This window comes from Meleagris gallopavo, chromosome 2, assembly GCF_000146605.3.
Source record: "Meleagris gallopavo isolate NT-WF06-2002-E0010 breed Aviagen turkey brand Nicholas breeding stock chromosome 2, Turkey_5.1, whole genome shotgun sequence".
Taxonomy (NCBI): domain Eukaryota; kingdom Metazoa; phylum Chordata; class Aves; order Galliformes; family Phasianidae; genus Meleagris; species Meleagris gallopavo.
In genome coordinates this window covers 60,215,801-60,230,315 of record NC_015012.2, presented here as the reverse complement: position 1 = coordinate 60,230,315, position 14,515 = coordinate 60,215,801, and the positions used below count along the sequence as shown (strand labels likewise).

General features: G+C 37.1%; 1 protein-coding gene across 1 annotated transcript in view; it reads left to right on the top strand.

The window, feature by feature from the left end:
* CLVS2 (clavesin 2) overlaps positions 1-13,667 on the top strand; it is a 53,005-nt gene extending 39,338 nt beyond the window's left edge. Inside the window, exons 3-5 of the mRNA XM_003204242.3 lie at positions 1,298-1,408; positions 5,120-5,340; positions 8,460-13,667. Of these exons, the coding sequence (XP_003204290.2) occupies positions 1,298-1,408; positions 5,120-5,340; positions 8,460-8,547 (420 nt within the window). The 3' untranslated portion in view covers positions 8,548-13,667. The remainder of the gene's footprint in view (positions 1-1,297; positions 1,409-5,119; positions 5,341-8,459) is intronic.
* Positions 13,668-14,515: the final 848 nt, after the last annotated feature.

Below are 14,515 nucleotides of genomic sequence, written 5' to 3'. Positions count from 1 at the left end.
TTACCGTGTGCTTTATGACCTTAAATCAGTATGCTTCAAACGGTGCTTTGTGAGTTATATCTAGACTGGTGGATACTTGTATATGGCCTGCTATCTTGTCTCCAGAGGAGAAAAAAAAAAGTATATTTAAACAAATGATCCTCACAAAATATTTGACTGCCTCATTCTGAGCTTCTGATCCCTCTGACACTGGCCTGAATCTGCATTATTGCAGCCACACAAGAGCGGGAGATGTAACTGGCAAACATGTTCTTGTCTGTACCTATATTGTCAAGCAAGAGATAGGAATTGCTGCTGCTAAGAAAATTGATATAAGTGACTATCATGATTGCCCGGGATATGGACCGTATGTTGAATAAAGATTCAAAAGGAGGCCATTCATTTAGTAAACTTGTATACCCAACATGATAAAAGTTCTGACATAACCTGGGGAAACAAAAAGGGGCTTTCGTCAAGTCTAATGCCTGTAAGTCTAGGCAATATGGGAAGCAGCAGCAGCTTATTGCATTGTTTGAGCATATGATCAATCAGACAAAGACAAAATCAGGACATGTGATGAGTTTGGCAATAGTATCCCAGGACAGAGTGTCTGCTCTCTTCAGACTGCCAAATCCTTTGGCATACTCTCTTCACTTAGAAACTGAAAATGCAAATCAGAAACTTTACTAGGGAGTTATCTACCCTTTGTGTTTTTCTATGAGAAAAAATGTCATTTCTTCAACACAGATATTCTATCCATACATTTAAGTTCCCAAAACGCTTCTGCCAACAGGAGAAAAATTATGGTCCTGGATATTGCATAACACATTTATGCGTAATGTCTAATGTATTCTCAGTTTTGTGAAATATGATTAATACTGAAGAGATTTTTAATAGTAGTGGAAATCAGAGGGACATTTCCAGTGCTCTTTAGTGACACTGGTAGTGATAAGTAAATAAAATGAATAAAATTTCAAAGAAGTGGGAAGGAGAAAAATATATTGCATTGATAAAATATGGACAAATGATGTGTGTTCAGAGCATTTCTGGAGGTTAAAAAGACTGTCCGTTCTTGTTTTTTGAATGTCTACTGCTGTTTCATCACAGTTCTCAACCGGTCTGCTCCTTGGATGTGTTACTCCTTGGTATAGAAGGCTGACGCACACTGAAAGGACGCTTTTTTTGAAAAATATTTCTTTTCATTTAAGCTATAAAAATAAAAACATTCAGCATTTTAAAAAAAAATGATATATGTGTGTGCTATTTCTATTAGGAGTTAAATCACATTGCATCTATTATTTTTTTTTCTCATGTACAGGACAGTTTTCCAGCTCGGTTTGGAGGAATACATTTTGTCAATCAACCATGGTATATTCATGCTCTCTACACAGTTATACGGCCCTTTTTAAAGGAGAAGACACGAAAAAGGGTATACTTTTTTTTCATTTTCCATTATCTGGTAATTGTAGTCAGCAGATGTATTGTCATATAAATAGACTGTTCTTGGTGGAAAGTTTTTAATTGCAGTTGCATTGTAAAAACCTTCTTTACCTGTTTTACAGACACCTGTAAACCTTCAAGGACACTGTAAACAGTGTTTTTAAATGTATTTTTACATACAAGCATATGATTCCTTCTGGGTTATATAATGGTATTGTCAGCATTGCAATTTTTATAAGAAAGTTGTGGCAATAAAATTTTGGAATGATTTGTATCTTTCTTTTATGATAGACACATTGAATACCAAGTCCTTTCCTAGTGATTTCTTTGACATTAGTATAAACTAAAATACACAGTTGGTGCACAGTAGCTTGAAAATAGTCACTAGTCACTTGAGTTAAAGCCAGTGAAAGGAAATATGTGTGCGTGTGTCTGTGCATAAGCACAAGCAGTCTCTCAGACATTGCTTAATTTGCAGCATTTGCATCAGTGCAATTAAGTTACAGCTAGGTGGCACATGGAATGATATTATTTCTGTAACTGGAAATTTGTCATCCAGCAAAACAGCATTCCATACAAAATCATTACAAAGAACGTGGTGATAATTTTTGCTTACAGGATCAGGTCTCTAAGGAGCTCTGTTTTTTTCTCTGCAAACACAGTATACAAAGCTACAATGTTTCTTGGTGTTTACCTGTTTTTTTACTGACATTATGCTTTAGAGGCCTCTGTATTCACAGATTTTGAACTATAGATTACAAAGACTTTTATGTAATATCTGTTATAAATATGCAAATGAAAACTCATTCTGCAGGATTCAGTTGCGCTCAACTGACTACAGCTTCAGTGTAGAACAATACAGTGCCAGATATGTTTGAGGCCTAACTAAGTCAAGGACCATCTATCTACAGCCAGGCAGTACAGTACACCTCCTGGGTTTGTTAAAAGATTGAAAATAAGCGACAAGGCAGTGCAATAATCAGGTATCTAAATATTTATTGAGTCATCTGAATCAGTGGCTGGTGGCTCCAGCTCTTTTAGCCTGTCCTCGTAGGAGAGGTGTTCCATCCCTTAGATCATTTTTGTGGTACTCCTCTGGATGTGTGCTCCAACAGGTCTGTGTCTCTCCTGTACTGAGGACTCCACATCTGGACATGATACTCCAGGTGAGTCTCACCAGCACAGAGTAGAGGGGCAGGATCACCTGCCTTGACCTGCCGGTCACGCTTCTTTTGATGCAGCCCAAGATATGGTTGGCTTTCTGAGCTGTGAGGGCGCTTGCTGGCTTATGTTCAGCTTCCCATCCACCAGTACCCCAAGGTCTTTTTCAGCAGGGCTTCGCTCAATCCTTTCATCCCCCAGCTTGTATTGGTGTGGGGGTTGCCTCGACCCAAGTGCAAGACCTTGCATTTGGATTTGTTCACCTGGGCTCACTGCTCAAGCCTGCCTACGGCCCTCTGGATGGCATCCTGTAGCTCTGGAGTGTTGACTGCACCTCACAGTTTGGTGTCAACAGCAAACTTGCTGAGGGTGCAATTGGCCCGCCAGTTTATGTAATTGATGAAGCTATTAAAGAGTATCAGTCCCAGCGCTGATGCCTGTAGGACACCACTCATCACTGATCTCCATCCAGACTTTGAGCCACTGACTACCACTCTCTGAATTTGATCTTGCAGCCAGTTCTTTGTTCACTGAACTGTCTACCCATCAAATCCATATCTTAACAATATGGAGAGAAGGATGTTGTGGGGTACAAAGTCATAAGCCTTACTGAAATCCATATAGATGACATCAGTGGCTCTTCTCTTGTCCAAATGCAAACTTTTTACAACAGTTTTTGTTAATTCTTAGTCAGTTCTGGCAGTAGTCAGATAGTTAAATATTGCAGTTAATAAATTTTATTTTTCAGAAGAAAGAAAGAGAACAAATTATTGTGAGAAAAAAAAAATCCCACAAAATTATCTTCAGAAGTGTATCAGGATCTCATCATTTATCTTTCATGTATTTCCTGAATTATTTTTTCAATTTTTGAAAGATCTGGTAGATTTGCAACTGATAATTGCATTGACATAGTACATATATAAAGCAATTGCTAAAATAGTGAAACGTCCAGTTTGAAAATTAACATAAAATAAATTGCTTTTGCTATTAATATTTGTTCTATCACGCAAAGATAATTCCTTTCTGAGAAGGAAATACTGAATCTGCATGTTTACATTAAGCTTTTTGACTATTCTTCTGTCTAAGCAGCTGACTGGAAGGTGACAAAATTTATGACTGTTTCTTTATCTTTCCTCACTCCCATTACAGCATCAGTTTTCCAGCTGAGGTACAGAGATGTCCCACAACCAAGTGGGCTAAAATATGAGAGAAGCAATTTGCTTTTTTTTTTTTTTTGTCTGTCTGCTTTTTGAATTTAGCATTTGATAAATCAAGGTATAGCTCCCCAGAGAAGTCCTTGCAAGGTGAAGTAGGATATGAACTGGTAGCACTCCATGTACATGCACACCCTGTCTTCCCCATGGAGAGCAAAAGGCAGCAATATGAGGCAATAACTTCCCTTGCCTTCTTGGCTGCTTCTGCACAAGTCAATTAAAAGAGGTCTGGGCACTGCCATTCCTACTGTTTAATTGTACAAGCACTCTCTGGCATGGCACTGGCCAGTGCCAGCTAATACTCTCTTAGACATTGCCTTGGAACAATTCAAAGACCAGTAAATAGTGTTGATGAATTCTGTTCTGGAGATAAAGGGAATTTAACTCTGTGGATGTGAACTGTGCCGTAGCACTTGCTCCTGGTACAAGAAGTGAATCCTGGCCTTTTTGCTATTCTAGAAATAGCTTCTTTGAGCTATCTGTGAAGCCACACCCAAGAGAAGGCATATCTCTCAATGGAAAGTCTACAGATCTTCCAAAGTGGAAGAAGGCTATCCAAATCCAGAGATCCTCCATTTTTAGTACTCATTGATCACCTGTTGCAGATTTCTGAGGAGAAACAATGAGGTTAAATATAAACAGAAGTATAAATGTCAGTGTAGGTATATGTGCATATTGTGTACATACACTATGTATATGTAAATGTAAAGCATATCTGAAAATAAATCAGTCAATAAAAATTCTGATGGACAATATCAAATAGTCCATCAGCAATTCCCTTGCTGACAATGAAAGTATTTTACTGTTATTACTTGCTTCGTTGCTTGCCATGTAAGACAGAAGGAAGAAATTTTCTTCATTATATTCTTGTTTGTCTTTTTTATTTTCTTTTCATAGAACTCAAGGCTGGATGTTTGGAAGTCAATATATATTCCTTAATGTATATAATGAATGCTAATTTTATTTACTAAATTATGTGCTTAATTTATTTACTTAATTTATTTCTCAGGATTAGGAGAAACAAATTGCAAAAGATAAGCAGTCTGTCTGTCTTGATTTCTGTCTGTCTTGTTGGTCAGCATTAGTTCATACAATCCTTACGTTGCTTGTCCTGCAAACATTAATGCTTTAATTGCTTTGTAGGTATATGAACATTGTCTGACTGTACTGAAGGTAGAAGTAATGTGTGCCATGTTGGCTATCGCTGTTAGCCCAACATAGGCATAAAATTGGAACTGTACAATATTCTGTAATAATGATGATGTAATTTGGGCTTTGATGATTTTTGTGATATGCTTTCTTTTTATCTTTTTATGTAAATACAGATATTCCTTCATGGTAATAACCTCAACAGTCTACATCAGCTAATACATCCTGAGATCCTGCCTTCAGAGTTTGGAGGAATGTTGCCCCCATATGACATGGGGACATGGGCAAGAACACTGCTAGACCATGAATATGATGATGACAGTGAATGCAATGCGGACTCCTACAATGCTCCAGCAAAAGATATAGAAAAGGACCTCTCTCCTAAGTCAATGAAGAGGTGGGTTAAAGGTGCTAATATGTTAACCTCATATTGCCATATTGAGGTTAACATTTGCCTTCTCACACACAGAATCACAGAATTGTAGGGGTTGGAAGGGACCTATAAGAGAGCATTGAGTACATTCCCCTGCTAAAGCAAGATCTTTACAGAAGGTCACACAAGAAGTTACCCAGATGGGTCTTTATTATCTCCAGAGGAGACTACACAATTTCTCTGGGCAGCCTGTTCCAGTGCACTCTCACAATAAAGAAATTCAGTACAGAAATTCTTCACTGTGTTTGTATGGAACTTCCTATGTTCCTTGTTTATGAACCTGTTGGTAGTTTCCTCAGCTTATTAGGTATAAGGACTTTTTTTTGTTAAGAAGACTCCTGACTATAATCCACAGTATTAATTTTTGCCTCTTGTCCTATCATTAGTTGCTAGACAGAAGAGGCTGACCAATTTATACTGGTTAAGCCTAGGAGTGAACATATGGGACAGAGAATCTACATAAACTCTTTCAGATTAAGTTGGAATATACTAACTTGAGAATTCATTTTCAGAACTTGGCATTTGATGCAGAAGGAAGAGTGAATTTGGGAGCAAGTCAAACAGGAGAAAATATTTTGAGACTTGTCAGCCAGGAAAGTGATGTTGGCTGGAGTATATCTTAAAGACTTGTTAAGACAGTGCAGTTTGAAAGAGATATATTTTTTAGGAAATGCAGAGAAGATTGCCATAGAAATAAAAACAAACACACACACACACAAAAAAAACAACAATGAAGTTTAAAGATTTTATGTCAGAAATCTCAAATGCATTGAAAGTGGGAACTACTGAAGTTCCTTAAGATCTGCTTGAACTTTGGGTAAATTGGATGACCTCTCCTTGAAAAAAACGCTGATGATGGGTAGATTGGTGGAGATAAGGAGAAATTAACCCCACCAAATAGTGCAAATCTCTTATGAGAACACCTTCACATTGTGACACTATTGTAGCTGTCTCAGTAATTGTATTTAGTTTGTGGCCATGTACACCCATGGTTCCCATGGCTGAGGCGTTCAGATTGGGTCACAAGGATCTGCACATCTAACTCCACAGGGCAGATGTCTGAGTTGACCAAATTTGCAAATTATCTTTTTATAGCTTTGGTTCCTTGCCTCTGCAATGGGACTTTGCATTACAGCTCTGTCCTGTTGTGATCTGTGAGAATATATTCAGCAATGTCTATAAAGTTGTTTGGGAGACAGAAATAAAAGATGTTACGGATTTACATAAATACTTTTATATGACTTTGTTCATGAATTGCTGCTGAATTGGAAGACAGTAAATGTTGATTTAAATGGAATGAAAGTTATTTCTTCTTCTTCTACAAGGAATTTGTTCTCCTGAGCTTGCAAGCCATAGGTCAGGATTTGTACAGTTTCATTTTCACATCTGCCTTGGAATTGAGAAGCTTGAAGGCCCAGAGAATTTATGGTCATTACTGCCTCCCTGGGAATTTGAGTCTGGGTTTGCAGACTTTTCATCTCTCCTTTAGTTCTACAGATGAGAAATGGAAACTTCTGTTTCTCAGATACTGGCAGCCTAAGAAGGCTCAGTCTGCTATTAGTACTTGGATTCAATTGGGAATTCTTTGAAATTAGTATGCTCCCACAGCATTTTTTATCTTGGCGAACTGGATTTTCCAGTACAGTTTCTCACCAGCAAATTTTTAATCAGCTTTGAACAGTATCTTATGCAGATTTTAAAAAAAGCTTTTTCAATTTATTGGCTTAACTTTTTGCCTGTTGAGCTGACTAACATTCTAAATGACGGTTATTGTACAGTATTAATTAAAAATTTTTAATTGTGTTTATCACAAGAGAGGCCATCAGATTTTCAAAGTTGATTTTCTCAACTGTAGCACTGGTAAGAGGATAATTACTGTTGGAAAATATCCTTGTATTTCAAGAATTCACATAAAGTTTGATTCAGATGTTTTTCCTTGTTTGTTTTTTAAAATATTTTCCTTATAGTTTTTGAGAAAAAACAAATCAACTCCTGCAAGCAGATTCATTCATTGGCTTCAGGGGATCATTCTAGAGTGGGATACTGATAATATGTTTTTATCTTAAATTGATAAAGATTTTTCTCTGTGCTGTAGTCCTTCAGGTGGGCAAACTTGTAGTGCTTCTACTGATCAAAAATTTGTGCCGACATTGTTGAGATGCACACACACTCTAGCCATATCAAGTCCTCTTTGCAGGAAGGAAGAGAAATGTACATCTCTAGCATTAGATTCATCACACTGTAAAGGAAACATCTATCAAATGTTTCTTTTACTGTACCCTAGAAGTGTCTGTTTTTTGACAAGCTTGTGACATGATGTGAGACTCATTCTTACCACTTCAGGCTTTGTTTCCAACAGAATGTTTTGATTTTGCTGGAGGCTAGGGCTTCTTTCTCCCTCACAAATGGCCGTTGCATGGTATCCATACCAGTGTCATGTTTCTGTGCTGAATCAGAGAATCTGGAAAAGATTTACAATCATCACTGAATTCAGCCTTTTGCCGTCCTTTTCTGCTGTGTTTAACTGAGCTGACAAGCCAGTTTGACAGATGTGTCCACTGCTCCAGAAATCCTGCTGGCTATGGCAGGCTTCCCCAGGGTTGGCTTAGGAGCATGCTCTATTGCATTAAGTGCTGTTCGGAAAAGGAACAAATATGCTTCTAGCTAATAGATGTCACTAATTGCAGCATGCTGTTAGCCAGCTGGGTGGCTGAATTATACCTTCTTTACTGGACAACTGCTTTCTGGTAGAGGGGGTCAGCGCTTACATCAATACAAAAGACAGCTTCGTTTGCTCTTTGTTGTGTGCTAAGGATACGCTTTACTTGCTCCTTCACTGAAGAAAGGAGGATCTATTTTATTACACTTTTTGCCCCTATTTCCACAAACCAACACAGAGCTCTTTAAAGGCATGTATCCACTCTTTAAGGGTATTTTCTGACCATTTGTGATGATTGGATTGCTCAGTGTAACAGTATCATTGTTTTTAAGCCCTAGCAGAAAGGAAAAGCAAAAGAAAGCTGAGATTTATCTTCATTTGTTTTCACCTAGAAATGTCAAATAAGCATGTTGCCCTTCTGCAGGTCTCAGTCAGTGGTGGATCCTGGGGTGCTAAAACGCATGGATAAGAATGAAGAAGAAAACATGCAGCCTTTGCTTTCCCTTGACTAACAGTTCCTGAGAATCAAACATGAACTGCATTGGAAGGCACTCCGCAAAGAAAACCATTGGGAAAGAGTGTACCAACTGGAATCCTATTTACTCATGTTTATGTAGCATAATGGAAGCAGGCAGAAGATTTTACTTTTCTGCCTGAATTCTGGATGCCCTGGGGTGAAAAAGAAGAGAAGAAAGAAGGAAAATAATTAAAAATAGGAATCAATAATTTATTCTGTAAGTGCCAACTTGTTTGTAAATACAATATAATCCTCCACTTTGACTTTCTAAGATATGGTAAGCAAATACTATGAGTGACTGCTAAATATGTCAGTGAAGTGCACCGTACAAAAGAGTAGAAAATGTGCATGCACACACACATGCGTGCACACACACAGAGAAACACATGCCGGACAAGAAAAAGTATCAAAGCCAATTAAATGTTGTCCTTCTTGTAGGAAGCCATACTGCAGCTAGTATATTGACTGCAATATACAGTATATTCTCCGCAATGCTCAGTAATGTGCAAAGATAAAGAGGGATTATAAGAACTTGGGGAACCAGTCAAGTATTTTCTAAATGTAGGAATTTATTTCCAACTAACTTTGTGGCTTACAATTGTGATTTAGCATAAACCATGTAGCATTGTGAAGAAGATAACAGATGAGCTGGAGCCAACTCTTTGACAGCTTGATGTTTGGCTGTATGAGTCTGTGAGGTTTCTTCCTTTTTATTTACAGTTTGCAAGTAACCCAGCTTGTTACCCTAATCTGGATGCTGTAACGTGGGCCATGTTGGAGTTATTTCTCTTGCATTTTGGGTGCACGTCAAGAAATTTTCCAGAACTCTGTTCTCCCTTGTAATGAGAAAATAATCCTCTAAGTTCAGTGTAAGAACCAATGTTTGAAGTTAAAGCCTGGCAGCAGAGTTTAAAAGTTAATCACTGAATCCTCTGCACTGGGAGACTTGGATACATACATATATATATTTTTACCAATCTCTGACAAACATGTAAGGTGACATTGTTAGACAAGTAAATTTAATTGAAGGATTATACAGGAAATCATACCAATTCAGTGTACTTAGATATATTATAGATTGTATATTGAGATGACTTCATGATTAATATAGTACAACTTTCCATAGAACAACAGCATCCCTCTCCAAGCAAGGATTAATATGAATAAGTTGTAGTCAAATATCTCAGCCTATGTGTTTGGGGCACTTTTTTGTTTGTTTGTTTGTTTTTGTAGTGTAAGTGTATATATTTAACATGTGCCATAATAGAAAAATATGTTTTACCTCAAAAGGGCAACAGGTTTCACTAAGTATTAAGTCAGCTGAAATGCAGGGGCATTGTAATCAATGTGTGTTGACACGAGTGCAATTTGTTATATACTGAGACAGGAATATATCCTTTGAACTAGAAAGGCATTTCTTATTAGGGCTTAACTTTGCAATCAGAATGAGACAGCATGGGATGCTCATGTAAACATCCAAATAATTGGAGATATTGCAACAGCATATCTGGACAACGCAGTGATTAAGAATATGCTCAACAGATGACCACTAGGGAGGCAGTAGCTCATAGGTACCTTGCCTCTGAAGCTCTGTGGTAAGACTTTCCTCCATCACTTCAGTGTTCACTGAAATTTCAGAATTGCTGGTTATGAGTCACCTCTCCTTGCCCAGGATTATTCCAGATTTAGGAATTGGTGGACTGTGGAGAGTTAAGAGAAATCTTGGAAATGTGTCATCTCAGAATTTATCCATGGTGGCAACTTTGGCATTCCTCAGTGCTGAGATAAGCCAGTCTCTTCCAGCATCATCCTTGATTAGCTCAGGCAGTACATAGATAAAGCAGTTCATTAGGAATACTGATAAATAGAATATGCTTCAACATGCATATTGCAGAAACTTGTCTGAACCAGTCATCTCCTCTTCACACTCTTATTTCCATTTTCATGATATGTGTTACGGAGAAACAAAGGGAAAAGGTACAGAGCCTGAACTTGAGAAGTATTAATCAGTGGCAATTGCAGAAAGGGTGAATGGGAACCGTAGCTGCCTACATCTTTGCAGTCTGTCCTACAAGTTTTCAGTAGATGAAGGTATTGTAATACTACTTCCACTCTTTGATCAGCTTGAAAGTATGATGAGTTCTTATCTACAATTTTATTTTATTTTTTACGAATCTTGTAACATCATGCTATATAGATAAGATGTAACTCTAGGATTTATGTAAGTGCCATATTTGAATGTATGTATACATTCCCACATCTATGGCTAGTGGAATAGTGTATTGCTGTAGCTGATTCTTAAATCCGTACTAGATAAACTGTAATATCAGTATAAATGTTCTCTTCGTAAGGGCTTTGGGATTTAGTCACATTTGTGCAAACTGTCACACAGTAGTTATCAAAGTCTTCACGGATGCTCTTGTATACTTGGGCCAAACCTTGGTGTGAACCAGCCCAGCACTGATTGCGGAGTACACCAGCAGTCTGGACAGAAAATGGAAATGCCATCCTGACGGAGTATCTTTGTAGGAAAGTATATCTGCTCAACTGTATGAAGCTTCTGCATACCAATGATAAATCTGTTTAGTTTGTGAGTTCTTTATTAGCTGTAATTTATGTAATTTTTTCTGATGCTTGATTTCAGCTTGAAATTAGTGAGCATTAATTATTATTTCTAGTTAGTGAAAGCGGGGTATATTATAAATTTGCATTACTTGGTCTTCATCTTTCACCAAGAACAAACCTACTTTTTCAATAAGATCCTCACTGTTAAGGAGTTGGGCTACAGCTTTTATTTCACTGAAGCAAATTCTTGCAGTGGTTACTGCAGTTGTGACACTGGAAAAAAAAATATGAAAATGGATAAGAAAATGGATAATGTCACATGCTCTTGGTATTCTTTGAAGGCTTTTCTCTTTTACTCATTAGAGTACATAAAGTGTTTTCCCCTTTCCCTTGCTTCTTGTAGAAAATCTTTATAGATAGGTCAATTTTTAATAGCTGAAATTTGGACTGAAAAGTTTTTCCAATCTTTATTATGATAAGACTTAATGTTGAATTTTTATAGCAGAACTGAAGTGCTAAAAATAAAATTCAAATGTTTGGGAGGGTCATTTTTATTTCTGACCTTTGTTGTATACTGGGTAGAATAAATCTCGTGCTTATGCATGCTGATATGCATACCTGAAAAATCCTGCCATATGAGGAACTTAGTGGAAAGACTGGATTTACCTGTTCAACGAGCTAAGTGACAAAAATAAATAAATAAATAAAAAGGAGAAAAAAAGTGTAAAATTGATTTAATTTTTTTGGCAAGAACAGAAAATGCTCTCACAAAGTCTTTTCCATGGAAGACTCTATTGAACATATATGGAGAAGTTGTGGAAACTTTAATGCCCAAAGCTCCTTGGTCCTGTAATCACAGATGTGCAAGTCTGTTGGCCTTATAAAGACAGGTAATCAATCCCACTAAGCTCCAACAAACATGCAGGTTCCCAATAGATATTAGGTGTAATATAGCTTTAAGAAATCTTTACAGAAATGTAAATTTATTGTATAGCATATTTAAAAAGATGTTTTGCACTCTGCAAACATGAGATGCCTATCACTAAAGATATTTATAATGGTATACATAACACAGAATTAAAGAAAATCGGTGTAGAAAGGACCTCGAGATGTCAGCTGTATTGTTGTGTGGAAGAGCAGATTTTCTTCAGCTGTGTTTCTCTTAAAGAATTGTTTTAACTCAGTACATTGCATGGAACGTTCTTTGTATCATTTAAACACAGCCACAGCAAAGCCTAAGTACAATATCTGACAAAATTGTAACTTGATCATATTATGTTAATTTCTTTTATAATTTACTTTCATTATTTCTCTTTGGGAATATAAAAAGTTTACCAAATATAATAATTCTACCATTCAGAATTACCTGGAAATCAATTTACAATAAGCTCTGGTCATGTCCCTGTTAATATATTGTTTTTGTTATTATTAATATATTGAATTGTTCAGATTTTTGAATACGCATAAGAAAAAAATTCAAAATAAGACTTAAGGACTGTGGGCAGGGGGAAGCTGAGTTTGTCTTGGATCATTTTTATTTGCCTCTGGGGCACGTCCTTTTGAGCTATCAACAGGATTGGGTACTAGGACAAATTTGTAAGAATATCAGTGTGAAAAACAAGAGAAAAGATCTCAAAGGATTGTACTGAAAAATCACTTGGCTAGCTGTGTAATGTCCTTTTAATGAAAGGCATTTTGTGAGTAGCTTCTGTGCATGCATTTGTGGTGCTGAGACTTTGGACTTTCATCCAAAAAGTTCAAAGTACAATGTGAAATCAAGAAAAAAATAATCATCCCATTTCTCAGGTAGCAGTATGGAAACAGTCAGTTAGAGATGTTCAAATCTCCATAGAATACATTCGTGTTGAATTTACGTATGGCAAAAGCAATGCTTTGATCACTCAGTCCGGTTTGAACTGAAAGAAAGAAAATCTTTTGTGTGAGAAGAATGTCTGGCTGTTGATTCAGTCATGCCCAGTTTCCTTAGAAATGTCCTACGCATTTTAGCTTGAGCCCTTTGCAAACAAGGGATGGCTTGCTTGAGTTATATCTGAATGTATGTGCCTTCTGCTGAGGAGCTGGTAAAAAGGAGTATGCCCCCAAGATGAAATAACATTTTCCCCATCTAATTGATGAAAAACTATTTACTGTTGGCTGCCCAGTAGAGAACTCTGAACCTGTCAAGGGAGGATCTCTTCATGATGGCTTTGAACAATAATAAAGTCCTGTTAGCCATACAAGGAACACTGGCATTTCATTTGGAGGTATTCTTAAATGACCTCCAGTGAAAGTGCAGGCTAGCTAGGATTCCATATTCTGTACTGCCATGTAAATTTTAATGATGCTGTTTCAAAGGTCTGTATTTAGCACATTAACTTTGACATATCATTCAGTCTGCATTTCAGTTTCCATTTGAGCAGGAATTTTTTTCCATCAGATTTTGGGATCTTAGTTTGTTTCCTTTACATGAGTCTGTTGCCACAAATATGGCACTGAGCCCTGACAGAATGCACAAGTTGCAACTTCATGTTGCTGTTTAAAAAAAAAAAAGACAAGTTATAGTATGCTGGGCATTGGTGCAGGTGAAGCACAGGTCACAAGCTCACAGTAATGTGTCATTCTCCAATGTTTTGTGTATATAAAGTGCTTTGATTGATGGTAGATATATCAAACTCCAGTTTAAAATTGAAAAAAAACTTTCTACAGTGAGTTCAAAATCTGAGTTGGCGATATTTCTGCAGGATTCAAATGGAAAGGAAAAACATGGATACTCTTTTGTGGCATGCTATTTATGTTAAAACATAACCAAAGTATTTTGTCTATGGGAACTCTAGTCAGGCAACTCTTTTGTCTCTGTACCAATCACAGACAACAAGTCCTCTCTAATAAAGGTGTAACAAATCTATTTGCTTTTGGCAAATAATTTCCAGTGAATTGCCTTATCTCAACAGCAGACAAATGGTGGGAATTAATTAGGATTTGTATTTAATATGGAAATACTGCTGTGATTCCTTAAAATGCTGCCACATCATCAGCAGTGCACAGCAGTGCCTAAAGGCAAGCATCTCAAAAGGGGTCCCTTGGTTAATAAAAATTTAAGGGGAAAAAACAAAGAGAAGAGATAATAGAAAAATGATAAAATGCAATAATTAAAGACAGAAAGTGGCCTGTGCTGGAAACCTGGAATGGCAAAAATGATGTGAAGATCTACCACATACATTATGAGTAGAGTTCCCATTTTGTTCCCACACCATTTCACTTTTATGGCTATAATGGAGTTTCCCAAATCTTCAGAAGATGCTTCTGAGCTACGTTGTGAAATCACAGACAGAGTTGTTGAGCCTGAGAACATGACTTCACAGATCAGTGCTTGACATCACATCCTCAGCTAGAGAGGA